General features: G+C 33.9%; 1 protein-coding gene across 32 annotated transcripts in view; it reads left to right on the forward strand.

The window, feature by feature from the left end:
• LOC143222229 (uncharacterized) overlaps positions 1-17488 on the forward strand; it is a 186855-nt gene that overhangs the window by 102014 nt on the left and 67353 nt on the right. For 17 of the 32 annotated variants that reach the window (XM_076448420.1, XM_076448421.1, XM_076448414.1 and 14 more), the window contains 3 exons: positions 11087-11134; positions 15027-15117; positions 16781-16849. In XM_076448420.1, coding sequence (XP_076304535.1) covers positions 11087-11134; positions 15027-15117; positions 16781-16849 — 208 coding nt within the window. The remainder of the gene's footprint in view (positions 1-11086; positions 11135-15026; positions 15118-16780; positions 16850-17488) is intronic. The other 15 variants (XM_076448416.1, XM_076448419.1, XM_076448422.1 and 12 more) reach the window with 1 other exon arrangement.

The raw sequence follows: 17488 nt of genomic DNA on the forward strand, positions 1-17488 counted from the left end.
GTATGGTGATTTAAATCTTGGGCACGATGTGTGGTATTGTGACATGACACATGATGAATGTTTCTACATTTTATTGTGAAGTATTCGAGTCATGTAAAACGCTCGTCAGGTGTCGTCGAATCTTTCCAAATAACACAGAAATTGTTTTCCGGCAACAACTGTTTCTCAGTGTTTTTGTTCCCACTATGGGATTATGCACATTCTATAATAAAAATTTTATTAGCGCGGGACTAGTTCGCTGAAGGGACTTCACTTACGAATTTGTCCCTCGTTGGCTTCCCTTAAAAACTATTATCGAGTTATGTCAGAATGTATCTGAAAGTGTGATACCTGTTCAAGTTAGACAGTATTACAAAAAGTTATATGATGCTATTCCAGAAGAATGGAAAGACTTTGTTGAAAGAGAGATTCCCCCAATTACAGGTACGACACAATTTATTTTTGAGATGTGTGATTCAGATGACGAAAATGTCATCCACTTAAATGATCTTCCTGTTAAAAAACTGATTAAGTTAATGTACCAGAACTCCATCCCCACTACTGAAGAAATTACTGCATGGAATGATATTTTAAGAGACACTAGCTTGAAAAAAATACATAAATATGCTTATCACCCATTTAAAAACTTTGTCTTTGATGATGTGGATTATTTTTTATCACAATGCTTTAATGACGAACAATAAACTTGTTCATATGCAAAAACAAGATACTGGTTAATGTACACTTTGTGGTAAAGACACTGAAACAGTGAGACATTTATATTGCCTGTGTCCAATGGTTCAACCCTTATGGACGTTAGTTTTCGACACTATTTCCTTTATCATTCAAAAATCAGTACCAATGAATCAGAAACGGCGAATTCTTGTACATGGGTTCCTAGAATGGTTAAGAAAAGACGACAGCCTACAGTGTATGTTTTTGATTACATTAGCTAAATATTGCATTATGACTGTTAGGAAAATTTGTTTAGCCAAAAATATCCATTTAAATCTGTTGTCATTTTATAAGGGTCAGTTAAGAAAGAAATAAGTTTTGATTATTTCAGGTATGTTATTCGTAATGATGTCAATTCTTTCTTTCAATTTTATTCTAAACTTGTTCGTCTTTGTTCACAACGTTACATTATTGTGTGTCCTTTGATATAAGCAATAACAGATAGTATTAGGTGCATTCAATTGTATATAACTGTGTATTTGATTTTTGTACTTGTTTTGTATGTAATATATGTGATTATGAGACCTCTTCAAGAGGTTTTTAAATAGAAAAAGGTAGTAATATACTCATTTAACCGATTACGTACTCGTATTTTTAAATTCAAAGTAGAAATACTTTTAAAAAGTAAAAATATATTATATTTCAGGGCCTTTTTGGGTGGTGGATGCTAAAACGCCGACACACGCGGTGAATCGCATCATTATATACTAGGTTGTTTATTATTAAATACACGTACAATAAATCTTAACATGCTATTTTTTTGTCAAATGTGATGTTTTAGCTACACATGTGTGGGTGTTAATCTTCTTTAGAAGGTCATGAGAGCTTCGATATGTTTGTTTAATACAGAAACCGTTACATTGCACATATTCTCCGTAATTATTATACTTCTTGTTGCTTAAGAAATTAGTGTTTTGTACCAGTCTGAATATTTAGTTATAGTGAGTTTATCGAGATTTCAACAGATTAAACCCAGGATGTGTTAAGTTCGAGTTGTAGCCTTCCTTTTTGATGTTATTATTTGTCATGTACTGGGTCATGTGACGTGTATTGTCCACAAACATGCTGTCCTGAATTCCTAACAAGTCACGTTGGAGATTAGATGAGTGGAAGCGACAAGTCCTCATTTCAAAGCTGTAACACTGGTAATGGAAAACCTGTTCTCGGTAATGGGAACAAATTCTCGTCGCTGTTTTTGTACTTCTGCGTTAGTTATATACTCACAAACTGTTTATACATATTTCAAATTAGTTTATTAGTAAATAGCGTGTACAAGACTTAGCCGTCGTTCATCTCGACCCTATATACTTACTAGACGCTTGAAGATTATGTTTTTTTTAAGTGAACTGTCCGTTGTGAATATAATAAAATTGATTATTGTTTTTTTCAACAAAACTTGCTATAAATGTTACTAATTTTACTTAAACGTAGGCTAGGTTAAAGTACACGAATGTGGCCGACTTAGAATAAGATTTATTCATTGGAAGTATGAAAAAAACCTGTTACAGGCGTAATACATTGTAAAACGTTTGGTCCAAGAGAAATGAAAGTATAGCTAAGGATTTAATCACACTGGTGTAATCCAACAAGAGTATTGATTCGACACCTGGGGTCCAATTGAGTACGACTAAGATTTGTACAATAAGTAGAATTAGAAAAAATAATTATTGTTTTTTTAATTTCGCGCAAAGCTATTCAAGGGCTATCTACGCTAGCCGTCCCTAATTTAAAAGTGCAAGACTAGAGGGAAGGCAGTTAGTCATCACCACCCACCGCTAACTCTTGGGCTACTCTTTTACCAACAAATAGTGGGATTGACCGTCACATTATAACGCCCCCACGGCTGAAACGACGAGCATGTTTGGTGCGACGGGGATGCGAACCCGCGACCCTCAGATTACGAGTCAAATGCCTGGCCAAAATAATTAGTAAATGGGGATTCTTAAATGATATAATAACTAAAGGGAATACATACAAGTATGAGGATTTATCTAACATGTTAATATAATATAAGCATAAAGATCATCCAAACAATTTAACTCAAAAATGTAACAACGTAATTTAATGATTTCAGAAATGTCACACATGAAGATAATTATTGAGTCAATACAATGCAAGTACCTTGAAATATAGATACGAATATAAACTGGAGTGATTCAAGAAAAGTGAGTTATCATCTAACTCTTTAATCCGACATATATAATGAAATATAAGCGTGCTTCATTGATTTAAAGGAAACAAGAAGCGTCTGTCAGAAAAACAAAAGAAATATTCTGGTTGTGATACCATTCCCATGATATGGCAAATCAGAACACTTTGTCTGGGAGATGCCAAGTTTTAGTAACCTTGCTTATCAGAAAAATCACTTATTACTGTGTATAATTGTTGCTAATCCTAATGTGCGGCTCGCGGAAATATGGTGGCTAAGCTCCTTTTCGCATCACAATTAATATAAAAGGTAAATACAAAATTTCCAAGCTTTATAATTATTTACCGGGTATAAACTGAGAGTCCACAGGATTGAAACGTAAGTTTAATGTTCATGGAGAGTAAATATATTTAAGAATTTAAATCCTAATTGTAATGCCAGATTTGAGTCAGGGATTAAAGAAATTTCAGACCAGCAAGGATTACAGAGGAACTGTTCTGGAGAATCAGTAATTGTACAAGCCGGTGCTAACAATGTTAGTTTCAGTGGGCGTGACTTGCGATCGCGTGATTGTAGTGTGTGTGGCTGTGTTGCGGGCAGTGATACTGGGTGCTGTAGAGTTTGGGTGCGTTGGGCGTGTTGGAGCTTATTGTTTCTTTTCACTTTAATTTTTTAGATGTGTCTGTGAAAATTTTGTGAAGGAATATGACATCATCAAATTGTAAGAAGCGAAAGTATGAAGATGAAAACATAAATTTTAAGCCAGAGTGGGAGGAAGATTTTGCATTCGTCTTCCAAGAAGGTAAACCTTTGTGTCTTATCTGCAATGTGATACTCAGTCATTACAAAGCCAGTAACTTGAAATACCACTATGAAACAAATCACAAAAATTTTTCGTCTGATTATCCATCTAAATCAGAATTACGAAAAAATAAGTTAACTGTGTTAAAATCATCACTAAATAGCCAGCAGACATTGTTGACAACGTTCAGTAAGGTAGTTGATACAACGACTGAAACTAGTTTTGTAATATCATGGAATATTACTTATGCTAAACGCCCATATTCTGATGGTGAATGTGTTAAGAAGAATATAGCTGAAGTTGTTGCAGTGTTAGATCCAAATAGCGCAAATTTAGCGATTAACAGTACAAACACCAGCTTCACGCTACGCTACAGAGAGACGTATCAGTGCTTATGTTGCAGGCAAAATGCAAAATGATTTAAAGAATTCCTTTGCATTCAGCTAAGCCTTTGATGAATCTACATACATACAAGACAACCCACAACTAGCAGTATTTGTTCGTTATGTTTCCTCTGATGTAACTGTGAAAGAAGAAATGTTGTACTTAGTGGCACTAAAAGAAACAACTCGTGGTGTTGACATTAAAAATGCTGATATTCCATTTGATAAACTCGTCAGTGCTGCAACAGATGGAGTACCAGCAATGTTGGGGAAAAATGCAGGATTGATTGCACTTATGAAAAGTTATCCCAGCTTTCCTGAGTTCCTCCCTGTTTATTGCATTATTCATCGTGAACACCTGGCAACCAGATACTTCAAGTATGGAGATGTTATGAAATTTGTTCATGAAATTGTCAATTTCATACACTTAAATAGGAAAACTCATTGATAGTTCAAAACTTTTACTGAAGAATTGGAGCTTGAAGATAAACCCAGTGATGTCTCTTTCTACTGCATTGTGAGGTGGCTGTAAACTAACAATGTCTTAAATAGATTTGTGGATCTGTTGGAGCCTATTATTACTTTTCTTGAAGAAAAGAAAATATTCTATCCTCAACTGGGAAATGATGAATGGATGCAAGATCTAATGTTCCTTAATGTTACAATGAATCATCTACAAGCTTCCAACTTGGCACTCCAGGGGGAAGGATAAGATTGTTTCTGATGTTACTCAGACAAATTTCAGCTTTCAGGATAAAATAAGACTTTTTCAAAGAAACATATTGTCAAGAAACTTTAGTTACTTTCCCAATCTCAAAGGAAAGTAAATATATTCCTTGATATTGAAATTAAAGACCACAAACTGGAAGAATACAAAGATAAATTTCAAGGACTACTTGGTATTTAACTTTGTATTCTTCTAGTTTGTGGTCTTTAATTTCAAGGTTTGAGGACTTGCTGAAGCCCTGCTTCGTCTTTTGCAAATCAATTCATGGTTGACGTGATCAATGATGGTTGTCCAATTATCGAACTTCTGTTTACAGAATCATCTACGGTGGAAATAGAACTAATGGAACTGCAGGAGGACCTGAATCTAAAGATGATCACTAAATCCCATTCTACAACTGAGTTCTGGAAAGCAAGTTCCAGAAATAAAATATCCTAAATTGAAGAAAACCAGTATGCAACTCATCTCAGTTTTCAGCACAACATACTGCTGTGAATTACTACACTATAATGAAATGTGTGAAGTTGAAGCATCGTGCAGTCCTTACAAATCAACACCTGACGGAGCTAATTTGTACAGCCTTGACAATATATTAGACGGAATTTCAACAACTCACAACCAAGATGGAAACTCACAAGACCTATACCAGAAGTAAATAGCTTGATAATTGTATCCATGTCTGTTTGTGTCAGAATAATATTATGATAAGACTAAAATTCTGTAAGGTGGTATCTGATTAAAATATTTCAAATAATTTCATTGTTTTACATATTTTCCTCCATGTTTTAACCAGATATTTACGAAAACAAATATATATTCTAAAAATGTCTGTTTTTATTTTTATTTTGGCAATCTCATTTAATGTTAATGAAATGCAAATTTGCTTATTTTTCTTAGATGTTTCTGTAGTTTATTACCGTACTAAATATGCTCAATATAGTTAAAACAATAATCAGTCAGGATTTTGAAAACATTTGGTATATACATATGTACTTTGTGATTATTGAAACTAATACAAATTAACATTTTAAAAACTACATACATGAATAAATATTATTACGTAATGTAATTCTTAATACTTATATAAAATTAATGTAACAGTAAAAACGTGTGTGTAATATTTGTTCATGTCTTGCAGCTTTCACACATCTGAAGTTTATCGTATGTGGCTCTTACGTTAAGCAAGTTTTGTCACCCCTGCACTATATGTTGTTAACAGGAGTGATAGTTTAGCAATTTTCCACTTTCTCTAACTTGGACTTTGGTAATTGAAATTATCACATATTTTTAGTGTATGTGTTCTACTGGATCCTTACTTCACATACAAAATTTCAAGGCAATTCATTAAGAAGTACTCGAGAAATAAAATCTCCAATTTTGATTGAATTTCTTCCAAACTTATTTGTTCGCACAAAAAAAGTACGGGAATTTTATTTGATAGAAAAACATACTTAAATTTTATGGATTTTTTAGCACTTGATACACTGATATATCTTCACAACCTACAAGTAGGTGTCAAATTTGTCTATATAAAAGCCACAGGTGCAAAGTTATTCAACAAAAACAACTAAATTGTAACCAAAATTCTTTGCACACGCCTACGTAAAAAACGTCACGTGAGCTATCGGTCTGAAATTGTTACTACAACTTCATTTAAGAGTAAAGTAGGTTTTTAGATTTTTGTTATTGGGATTAATGACGGCTAACTTAGAACAGCAAAACTATAGGGTGAAAGCACGTAGGTATTGGTTAAGCCAAGCAAACTAGATTAGCGGTTTCTAGCTCATCTCTTTTTCGGACGACGTTTTACAGCAGGATCACAAAAAAATCTGTGCTTTAAGTGATAATTATATTTTGTATTGAGTGTACAACAATATCATTTTCAATTTAAAGTTGTTAAAATAAATACTAAATAATACTAGAACAAGCCCAAACTAATTATCTTCATATATTTTATCTAACACAAAATGAACAAGTTATTTTTGTTGTTAAAATAGCACTGTTAACAAGATAACTGGAATTATGAGTGCATGAGCTAATGTCCTTGTAGATCTCTGTATTCAGTGACGTTCAATACATGTATTTGGTTCTGTTTTTATGTTATCATATTCATAATATTTTTATTAGAATCATTAAGGTTTTGTGAAGTGTCTTCCTGGTATAAAGTTTTTGTTAAACCTTTCTCTAGCACATACATTTTGCAGTTTCATGACCTTTGATTAACAGTTTTACTACATTCTTCTGTTGTAAAAGGTGTGTGAAACATCTTTCTTTCCCAATACGTTTGTAGAATCCTCTTCACCTAAGATTTTTCAAGTGTTAAGCGCAATACACTTGCAAATCTGCTGCTTTCTCGATATCATTATTGCTCAAAAGACGAAACAAAACTCATAAAAGGCTTTCAAGTCATTTTTATGATGACGATTAGATCTATATTCGTTGCGATTTTGAATGTGTAAACTAATGTTAATGTTAAGAAGCTAAGAAAGTTACTAGCAGAGCGAATTTGTGATGCTATTCCAGAGTATGTTTTGGTGAACAAAAGTCCTATCGTCTATGAACAGCACTTATCTCGTGCTAGGAGAGTCTATCTTACATTATTAACTTTGTAACGGATTTACTGTTATACATTTATTTTAATATCTACGTTTGTTCTTGTTTGATGCATGTGATATATATTGTTGGATATATACTCTTCAAAAAAAGAAACGCAAAAGGGATGTTTTTTTTATTTTAAAGAGAAATATATGTAAGAACGTTACAAGCTCAGAGTATGTGATGTTACACGTGTTAAAGCACTGATTGTCAGACCAAAATGACAATAAAAGTTGTGCACTTTGAAAACGGAAGAAAACATCGGATTTTTCGCCAAAACGCATTCGTGTCCAATAAATTTGTTTGAGAGATCTTCATGTTCTGCAAGTGCAACATGTGCAAAATCCCTATAAAAGTGACGGGTTCTCGGTTTCCATAGCTCAGTGTTAAGCCACCGACACGCAATACAGTTACGTCAAGACTGACTGAAGCACAACGCAACAACGCCATTGGTCGCTTGGAAGCAGGCGAATCTCGATCAGATGTTGTCAGAGCTGTGAATGTCCACCCAAGCACCATCACAAGGCTATGGAATCGTCACCAACAACATGGATCAACTCGTGACCGTCCACGATCTGGCAGACCTCGTGTGACCACGCCCGCACAAGATCGCTACATCCGGTTACGTCACCTTCGGGATAGGACCACCACTGCGACGTCTACTGCCTCAACCATATCAGGGCTGCGTAGGATTTCCGATCAGACCGTACGCAACCGTCTACGAGATTTTTAGGCCCCATGTGCAACCCATCATGGTGAACGTCAACGACGTTTTTCAACATGACAACGCCCGTCCTCACACAGCCCGACTCACCACTGTCTTCTTGAGACACCACAACATCAACGTTCTTTCCTGGCCCTCCAGATCACCAGATTTAAACCCCATCAAACATCTTTGGGACGAGTTGGACCGACGTCTGGGACGGCGACAACCTCAACCGCAGACTCTATCTCAGCTTGCAGCAGCTTTGCAGGCTGAGTGGACACTGGATGTGATTCGTCATCTCATCGCTTCCATGGGCAAGAGATGCCAAGCAGTTATTGATGCTCACGGGGGGCATACTCGTTATTGACGTTGAGTGACGTTAAACTTCAACTAGTGAGCGTGGACTTCGCCTTTGCAGACTTTGGATGTTCAGCAGTCATGTCATACAGAACTACCCCGAATAAACTTGTTAACAATTTGTCTCAAATTTTGCCTTTTGCGTTTCTTTTTTTTTTTAAGAGTATATATTGCGCAATTCCCGTTTGTAGAAGATTCTCGAAAGTAAGAACCAACAATATGTTTTACAAAAACATTAGCGTATCTTCGAACACTGTTGAACTTTCGACAATCTCGTCTAATGAGTATAAAAGCTAGCTATTGCAAGACGCCGAGAGACAGTAATATAATATTGTTAGTTTGCTACAGTCCGTATACTGTAAGCTTCGGAACCTAAAATTGTGATAGACGCTTATTAATCGGAATACTACAGATATTTGACCAGAAACATTTATGCATTTCGAACATTACGGACTGTTCAATTTTAGAAAATTATCTTCGACGTTAGTATTTATACGAAGCCATAGTATAACTCCAGCAGAAAAAAGGCTCACGCCTGTACAGTAGAGCTAGCTAGTATTCCCGTCAGGTGAAGTGTATCTGTGTAATAACATAAAAGGAATTTGCGCTTTGTGGACCGTCGGTAAAATATTCAGTCCCAAACCAGATAACATACTAAATATTGTTTGAGAGTCTGTAAAATTTTTATATATAAATAATTATTAGTAATAACCGTTATTATAAATTGTATTGCTTTTTGTATATTTGTATTAAGAACGAAGCTTATGTGTATCAAATTTGTTAGCAAATATAATAAATTTGATACATATTAATATTTAATTAACTTCTAAATTAAAAAAAAAATCCGTATAATTGAAATCTTAATATGTAGTGTACGTAACATAATGAATCGAAGACTCGTTCGAGATAAATTATAATACATAACAGGTTTGTCTTTGAAAGACCTAAAATTATAAAAAAGAACTCCCTATGTAGTAGCTTCAATGTATAGCAGTTTCTAAACCTGAACGTTTTAAATAACAGTTTAATATCATGAAATATGAATTTTATTCTCTAAAAGTCGTGGGCCTGGCATGGCCTAGCGCGTTAAGGCGTGCGCTTCGTAATCTGAGAGTCGTGGGTTCGCGCCCGAATCGCGCCAAAAATGCTCGCCCTCCCAGCCGTGGGAGCGTTATAATGTTACGGTCAATCCTACTATTCGTTGGTAAAAGAGTAGCCCAAGAGTTGGCGGTGGGTGGTGATGACTAGCTGCCTTCCCTCTAGTCTTATACTACTGAATTAGGGACGGCTAGCACAGATAGCCCTCGAGTAGCTTTGTACGAAATTCCAACAAAACAAACAAACTAAAAGTCGTTTTTTGGTTTCACATTTTGTTTTTTACTTGAGGGAGTCAGAAGAAGTTAGTTGATTTTTGTCCAAACACCGATAAAGAATAACATATTTGTTTCATCATTCGGTATCTATTTAACAAACTGTATCTTGAATTTGAAACCAAAACAAAAAAACAAAGCAACATGATCGAACAGGCACATTTTTTTAAAATCTACATTATTAGTTATAGTTTGGAAAAAAACTAAAATACCCACCTTCTCTGGGTGTTTATCAAGATATTTTAAAATATCACGTTACAAATTCATCGCACGTACAATTGCTTTAACAGAGCGCCTTGACCTCTGTAAACGAAACCATACCCTATTCTCAGGTTCAATATCCATAATAAAGTAAACTCAGCTGCTGGTCTCTCAGTACTTAACCATGTGATGTAACTAATTCGTTTAAATAGGTTACTGGCAAATGTAAGGGGTATAATTAAGATACTCACTCCCAGTAAACTTAAGTTCTCTCATTGAGTTTAAGTGTATGGTTACTTATCAAAGCGCTCTTAATTCAGTTTGCTAGTGCCATCTGCACACTTTTAAAGAACTGTCTTGTGTGGTTCATATTGGCCTGTAGATTGATACCGTAAACACGGAAGTGATCTGTTTATACTCTTTTGGGTCCTTTAAAAGTAGGATACTTGAGAAATGTTTCTCACTGAATAAGGTATATGCATAACAATCTTAATATAATAAACGTGTTCTTTTTACAGCGTACTATGTGTATATTCTCAATACGTGAGTTTTAAACGCGTTATTTTAGCTTAGCTCTCAAAAGTATTGGACCCAATGGACTAACATAATTTTTTATTTAGGTATGTCCTCAAGAATGAATCTTTCAAACTCAAAATCATGGTATTGGCAATCCAATTTATTATATTTATTAATGAGGTCTTGACGTTTGACTTACTGTAACAAAACCAAGTCGAATATTTTTTAAAGACATTTAATGTGTGTGCGTAAACATAAAACAGAATTACTAAGACATGTGGTCTAAATTTATTCAAAATACAGTATATAAACAGAGCGGTGTTTAATCCAAACATGTTTAAAGAATCGTGTGTATGTATAAAATACTATATACGGATAAACAAACGGACTAAGCACTGATATTATTATTATAAATAAAGATCTTCACACATATAAAATTTTGTTCATTTAGTTTGTGTCTGGGAAGTGTTGACAATATGTACATAGCTGCCAACTCATAAGACATTTCGCAAGTTCTGCTTTATTGCGAATAAACAAATATGAAAAGCAAAAATCTTGTATTCCAGGATATTGGCAGTGGAGGCTTCAATAATTATCGTGGAGATATAGAGCCGGTAAGTTATGAAAACATACTGTTTCTTGTGGTCTTACAAAAATATTAAAATCTTTATCTTTTTTTAAAGTTGTCAATTTTTATTTATTATTAATGTCAGTTAGTTGTTGTTTTGAATTAAGTACAAAGCTACACAATGGGTTATTTGTGCTATGCCCACCACGGGTATCAAAACCCGGTTTTTAGCGTTATAAGTCCGCAGACATACCGCTGAGCCACTGGGGGGCTAATGTCAGTTAGGCGTACAAAAATAATATTTAGGTGTTCTGTAGTATTAGGGTTAATTACTGAAAACTGGTAAAGGAATTACCAATGAAAATCTAAGTACCTAATATGTGTCCACCGCTGGTATCAAAACCCGATTTTTAATGTTATAAGTTCTCAGACTTCCCACTGAATCATCTTGGGTGGGTGCGGATTTCCTGGTTTGTCAACATGATTAATCGATTTAAATGTAAAAGACATTATGCATGAATTTTTTCGGTAATTTTTAATCCAACCACGATCTCAAAAACAGGTGTAGCACCTCTCCATGTGGTTTAGCGGTAAGTCTGGAGGCTTGTATTGTTAAAAACTGGTTATTATGCTTGTTCTGGGTGCATCAGAGATAGCCAATAGTGGTTTTTGCACTTAACAACAAATAAGCAACCTCATTTTACTTTTAGATTAAGTTCACATTTTTCATCCTGGTTTTGGGGGGTCTTAACAATAATTAACAACAGCGGTTAAGAACCCTTAAGGAATTTCTCTCTATAGGCCTTCTGAAGCGCATTTATGCCATTGACTCCAACTTGGTCAATATCAAAACACCCTGTGAAAAGAAAGGTTATTTGTGTTAGTGACGATAAGTATTTCACCATTCCTATGTAAAGATATTATTGGGTGGTATCTTGTGTTACCAACTATTCGGACTGTCTAAAGCTTTTGATATAGCTCAAAACTGCAATATCGGCAGGTCAAATTTTTAACGTTTTTATAGCACCTGGTATATCTAACTCACTGATAAAAGAAGCATCCCAAAAACTATAAAACTCTATTAACATAACGCCTACGTTGGTAAAGGTATAGATTTGAATTCATAACAAAATAAAACTTAAGTAACAGTTTAAGATATTTTTGCTTTTGCAAAACCCTAATGAGGCCCGGCGTTAAGACGTTCGACTCGTAATCTGAGGGTCGTGGTTTCGAATCCCCGTCGCACCAAACATATTCGCCCTTTCAGCCGTGGGGGCGTTATAATGTTATGGTCAATACCACTATTCGTTAGTAAAAGAGTAGCCCAAGAGTTAGCGATGGGTGGTGATAACTAGTTGCCTTTCCTCTAGTCTTACACTGTTAAATTAGGGACGGCTAGCACAGATAGCCCTCGAATAGCTTTGTGCGAAATTAAAGAAAACAAAACAAAGTCTTCAAGAATATATGTGTATGTGGATTTTATGATCATTACATGCTATGTGTGTTTGAAATTTTAATATGAGCTGATAAGGGACGGATTGGCTCGTGGGGACGCCGGTGCATTTGACACATTCTTGTTTAGACAGTAAGAAGCATGTAAAAAATTACTGGGCTGCTGTTAGTGACATATCTCAGGCTAGCCCATTGATGCCAATTCGCCGCTGGAGCTGATGATAATAATTTCTATTTCTTTGAAGTTTTAGGTTATTTTGCTGTTTATGCCGGAAGTGATCTAATGATGAGTGTGTTTCTTGGCCCATTGTCCCAGAAATGTGCCTCACACTTTAGGGACGCGAGTGCATTATAAGAGTTATGGTTAAATCGCAAAGTTTAGTCAAGTGAGGATAGCCCAATAATAGATGGTGGGTGCTGTTGATTCTCTGCCCTTCCTCTGCTCAGTCAGTTTAAAGTTAGGGACGGCTATATGCAAATAACCCTTTTATGCTAAAATTCTTAAACAAACAAAAACTGTCGTTTTTTACTGTTTACTATTTATTTGAATATATTATATCCATAGTTATGCTACAGATGATGTTATAAACAATAAAGAAGAGTAACTGAAAAAAGGCTTAGAAAGTTGAACATTTGTTATTTTGGGCTGAACTTTAAATTGAGTTAACTCAGTTACTTGTTTACGCATTTTGTCCGAAACACAAGAACAGTTTGATTTCTTCATAAAACACCACATAACAGGAGCGAAAGAAATTACTTTTTCGTTATTCAGTTAAGAGTAGCCCGAGTAGGTGGAGGGTGTTGCTGACTGGTTGCCCTGCTTCGGGTTAACATTTAAAAACAAATTTGAATTTTAATCTACCTTACAATGCATTTAGCCATTGTGTCGATTTACTTTGAAAACAACAAATATGCAATTATTAATTAAAATTTATATGGGTTTATTTTATATTTAACAATAACTCACAAAATTCATTTTGACATTTTCGGGTTAAAAACAAATTATGATTATGTTATTTTTTTCAATTTGCTGAAAAGAGGTTAAAAAATGAGCGTGCAAAGCATTCAGTATTAGACTAACGATTGACGTATAACTTAAAAGAAATGTTTAAATTCGTTAAAGTGGTGTCAGGAGTTATATGCTATAAATGTAATTTAGAGTTATTCAAAAATGGGTTTTTATAATAGAATGAATAAATAATAGTGTGTTATTAATCTCTACCCTTAAATAATTTAAATAAAATTTATCATAATTATAATTCACTTAGTCTGATTCAAGCTCTTAGGAGTTATTGTATATAGAAATTTATGTATTCTGGACCGCTGCTGTGACTTTCGTATCCTAGCCTGTCTGATGAGCTCTGACACGTTAGCACTGGATACGACAGATATAATATGGTTCACATGTTGTAAACGTACTATTGTGTGCTTTTGTTTGGAATTCTTAGACCAGTGTTTAAAATATCTAGTTGTTAGTTTACCGAAAGTTTGCACCAATTGCCACACGATAAAGAAAGTTATATTGAGTTATTTATAAAAACTACATCAGCTATTCACTGTCTAAAACTAGCTGTGAAGCTTGATAAGCGTGAGAAGTGTTAAAATAGATCTGATTCACCCTAAATACTCTAAATTCCATTCACTTACGGATCAAAACTGCGCACATGGTAGTTAAGTCTAGACAAGGCTGTAAACGAGGTTTTACAATGTACTTCAGCTGCGTAAAACACGCTCTCACATGTAGTTATAAGTAGATATATTAATTATGTATTATGTTATTTCTTCATGTTCTAATAAATCCATTTAAACTCATGTACGTGCGCATATGTATTCCTTGTTTATTTTAAAAACTAGTTCATGCTTTATAAAAATTTCAGATCCTTAGGAAATAAACAGTATGTTTTCATCTTAATTTTCATCTGCCATGGTCTAGTCTTTATGGCGCTCAAACTGTAATAAGTGAGTCGCGGGGTGGAATTCCATCACCGAACATGCTTACCTTAACAGCTGTGAGAGCGTTGTAACACTACAATCACTCTTACCATTCGATTTGAAGGTTTAACTAGCTGTTTTTCCTCCAGTCTGTCACGTAGTACCGGCTAACGCAGATAGCCCTCAAATAAATTTATGTAAAATTAAACAAACAAATATCTTCATTTTAATTTATTCATTTTGTTTTTATTCACATTTAATGCATCATATTAACATTATCTTTCACCAGATGACAGGTCCTGTGTAATACGTGTAGAAAAGGTAGTATTGTCTGTTCCATATCTTGAAGGTTTCCATTTGTTTATGTAGTTTTTTTCACATATTTGCATTATACATTGAGAATGAAAATTCCTAAACCATAAGCAGCAAAAATCTGTGATTGCTCAGGTTAAACGTTGGTAACGTTTACTTGGTAGAGCAAAAAACACAAGTATATGTATATACTTCATTATACATATGAAGTATTCATATGTAATTTATATTACATATATCAGAAGCCTGTTTCTGAAGATGATGAGGGTTATATACCAATATCAAGTGGAGGAAGTGATTTGTATCAGGAGGAAGCAACGAAACGCCACAGAGGTAAGTGACGTAATCAAATTTATGGTTTTGCAAGTTTATCACCTAAGAACTTTGTGATCATCTTTGAGTAAAGGTGTTTGTATTACATATGACTAATTTTATATTCAGGGTAATATAGTAGTTGATATTATGACATACTCAGTGTCTATTCCGCATTTGATTTATACAAATTTGAACATTCCTCAAACTGTCATGTGCATTGTTTCGTATTCTAAAACAATGCTTTCTGACAACTTGAATACTTGTTTTTGTCTATTGTGACTGTTTCAGATTGTGCTTCAGTTAAGAAGGTTTTAAGTTTTCGGAAACAATTGTCTGTAACTGAACTGAAAAAAGAAAAAAACATTTTATTGAAACTTTTGGTCAAAAATAATTACTCAACTGCAATATATAGAAATGAGGCTGGAGAAGATACTTTTTAAAGCATGTTGACATCACATGATAAGGCAACTGTGAATCATTGTGTAAATCTGTGATGGAATTACGAGTAATTTGTTTGGACTGCAGAAGTTGTATACATCACAAAATAAAAATAAAACGCTTACATGGAGTATATATATAATTGTTAGCGAGCAAATGTACTATTGAGCTAAAATAATTAAAAGAATCAAATAAAAAGCATTGAATTAGGTTAACAGAATTTGTTATGTCGACTGAATATATTTGGAAAATGCCGTATGCGTATTATAAAAGTATGATCATGATATGTTTATACTAAAAATGTGTTAAACACTTATTTAGGAGTCCATTTCGTTCAGAAGGGCCTGTAGATATCAAAACGTTTTTCATTAGGCATTTTCATGAATGCCAAAAAGTTTCTTACTAGCTAAGGGGATGCACGAGGTCTGAGGTTCAAATCCAAACACGGAAATAATACATTTAAAATCTTTACAAGAAAAACTGGAACCAAACATGGAGCTGTTCCACAAACCTTGAAGATGTGTTTGTCAGGGAGGAAAGAATAGGATAGTATGAGTTGTTAAAATACTATTGTTAACCTTTCAGCTCGTAGTAGAGAACTTGCCTGATGTGTGAAATATCTAAAGTTCAATTCCAAACCAAGTAAAAAGTAAAATTGAGATTATCGTGTATATGGTTCAGAATTGTTACTTAGGAGCCTTGTTGATGAAAAAAAACATGTTAAATGATATTTTTTATCAGATTGCCTGACATAACTGGGGTTTAATACAGCTACAGCACAGAATGTAGTATAAATTTCTGTACTACCTTTCCTTGATTCATATTTCTAATCATTTCACATTTTACTTTTATTTTTTCATGCATTCTGTTTTGGAATTATATGTGAGTTAATTTTTTAAAGTATTTTTAATTAATTAAATTATTTAATCTGTATTTATAATATTGTAATTAACTGATTATGCCCAAAATTTTGTATTTACAGTTTCATACGATAAAAGGATTTTGTGCTGTTTTAAAAATTAGGATTAAAAACTTAAGTATGAAAAACTTATTACTGCTGTAAATCTTGTAACTTTTGTAATTAATGTGGGTTACAGAAAGCATTTAATAAAAAATTTAGTAGTTTTAATATACACTTTTTGGGTCTAACATGCCAGTGTGTTGTATCTCAAACTGTGCTCTGATATAATTTTAGGATAAAATTATTCATATTTAATTTCCATGATTCTTTTCTGTTCCGAAGGCCCACCTCCATTACCTTCCCCACCACCACCGCCATTACCAGGTTTTGAAGAAGGATATAGTATTTTAGGTTTGGTTTTAATTTTTTCACCATGTTATAAAGTTTGTACCCTTTGATGAATTTGAGTATTAGAATTTCAAAATTTGTATCTATATTAGGTTTATTTTTGAAATGTATGTGCTTTATGTTGGGTTAATATATCTTTATGAGTAAAAGAAACTAAGACATTTAAGGTGAATTGACCACTGTTTGTGACAACCTTCTTCAGTACTATGTCTTACTAGGCCATTGACATTAGCCTTCACTAGCTTATATCAAAAGTAATGAGTAATTCTAGAAACTGTGTATTAACACAAAGATAAATTACATGAAACAATTCATACATATAGGGCAAGTACCATTCATATACTTAGTAGTGAAGTTAATCAGCAGCTAATAGATTGAAACCTAGATAGAAGTGACAGTAATGAGAAACTACTAACCTCTAACATTTCTTCATGTACCACAACTTAGTGTACATAGTTGTCACCCTTACCGTTATTAACGTAAAATTATAGCAAAAGCTAATCAATAACAAAGTACAACCAGTATCATATCATTGTTAAATTACATTATACACTGTACTTAAGTTCAGCCAAGATGACTGCACAAGACAGAAGTAGAATTTGTAAATTATTATTAATGGCTGTGTACGTGTAAGTGTGTGTG

This window comes from Tachypleus tridentatus, chromosome 8, assembly GCF_004210375.1.
Source record: "Tachypleus tridentatus isolate NWPU-2018 chromosome 8, ASM421037v1, whole genome shotgun sequence".
Classification (NCBI taxonomy): Eukaryota; Metazoa; Arthropoda; class Merostomata; order Xiphosura; family Limulidae; genus Tachypleus; species Tachypleus tridentatus.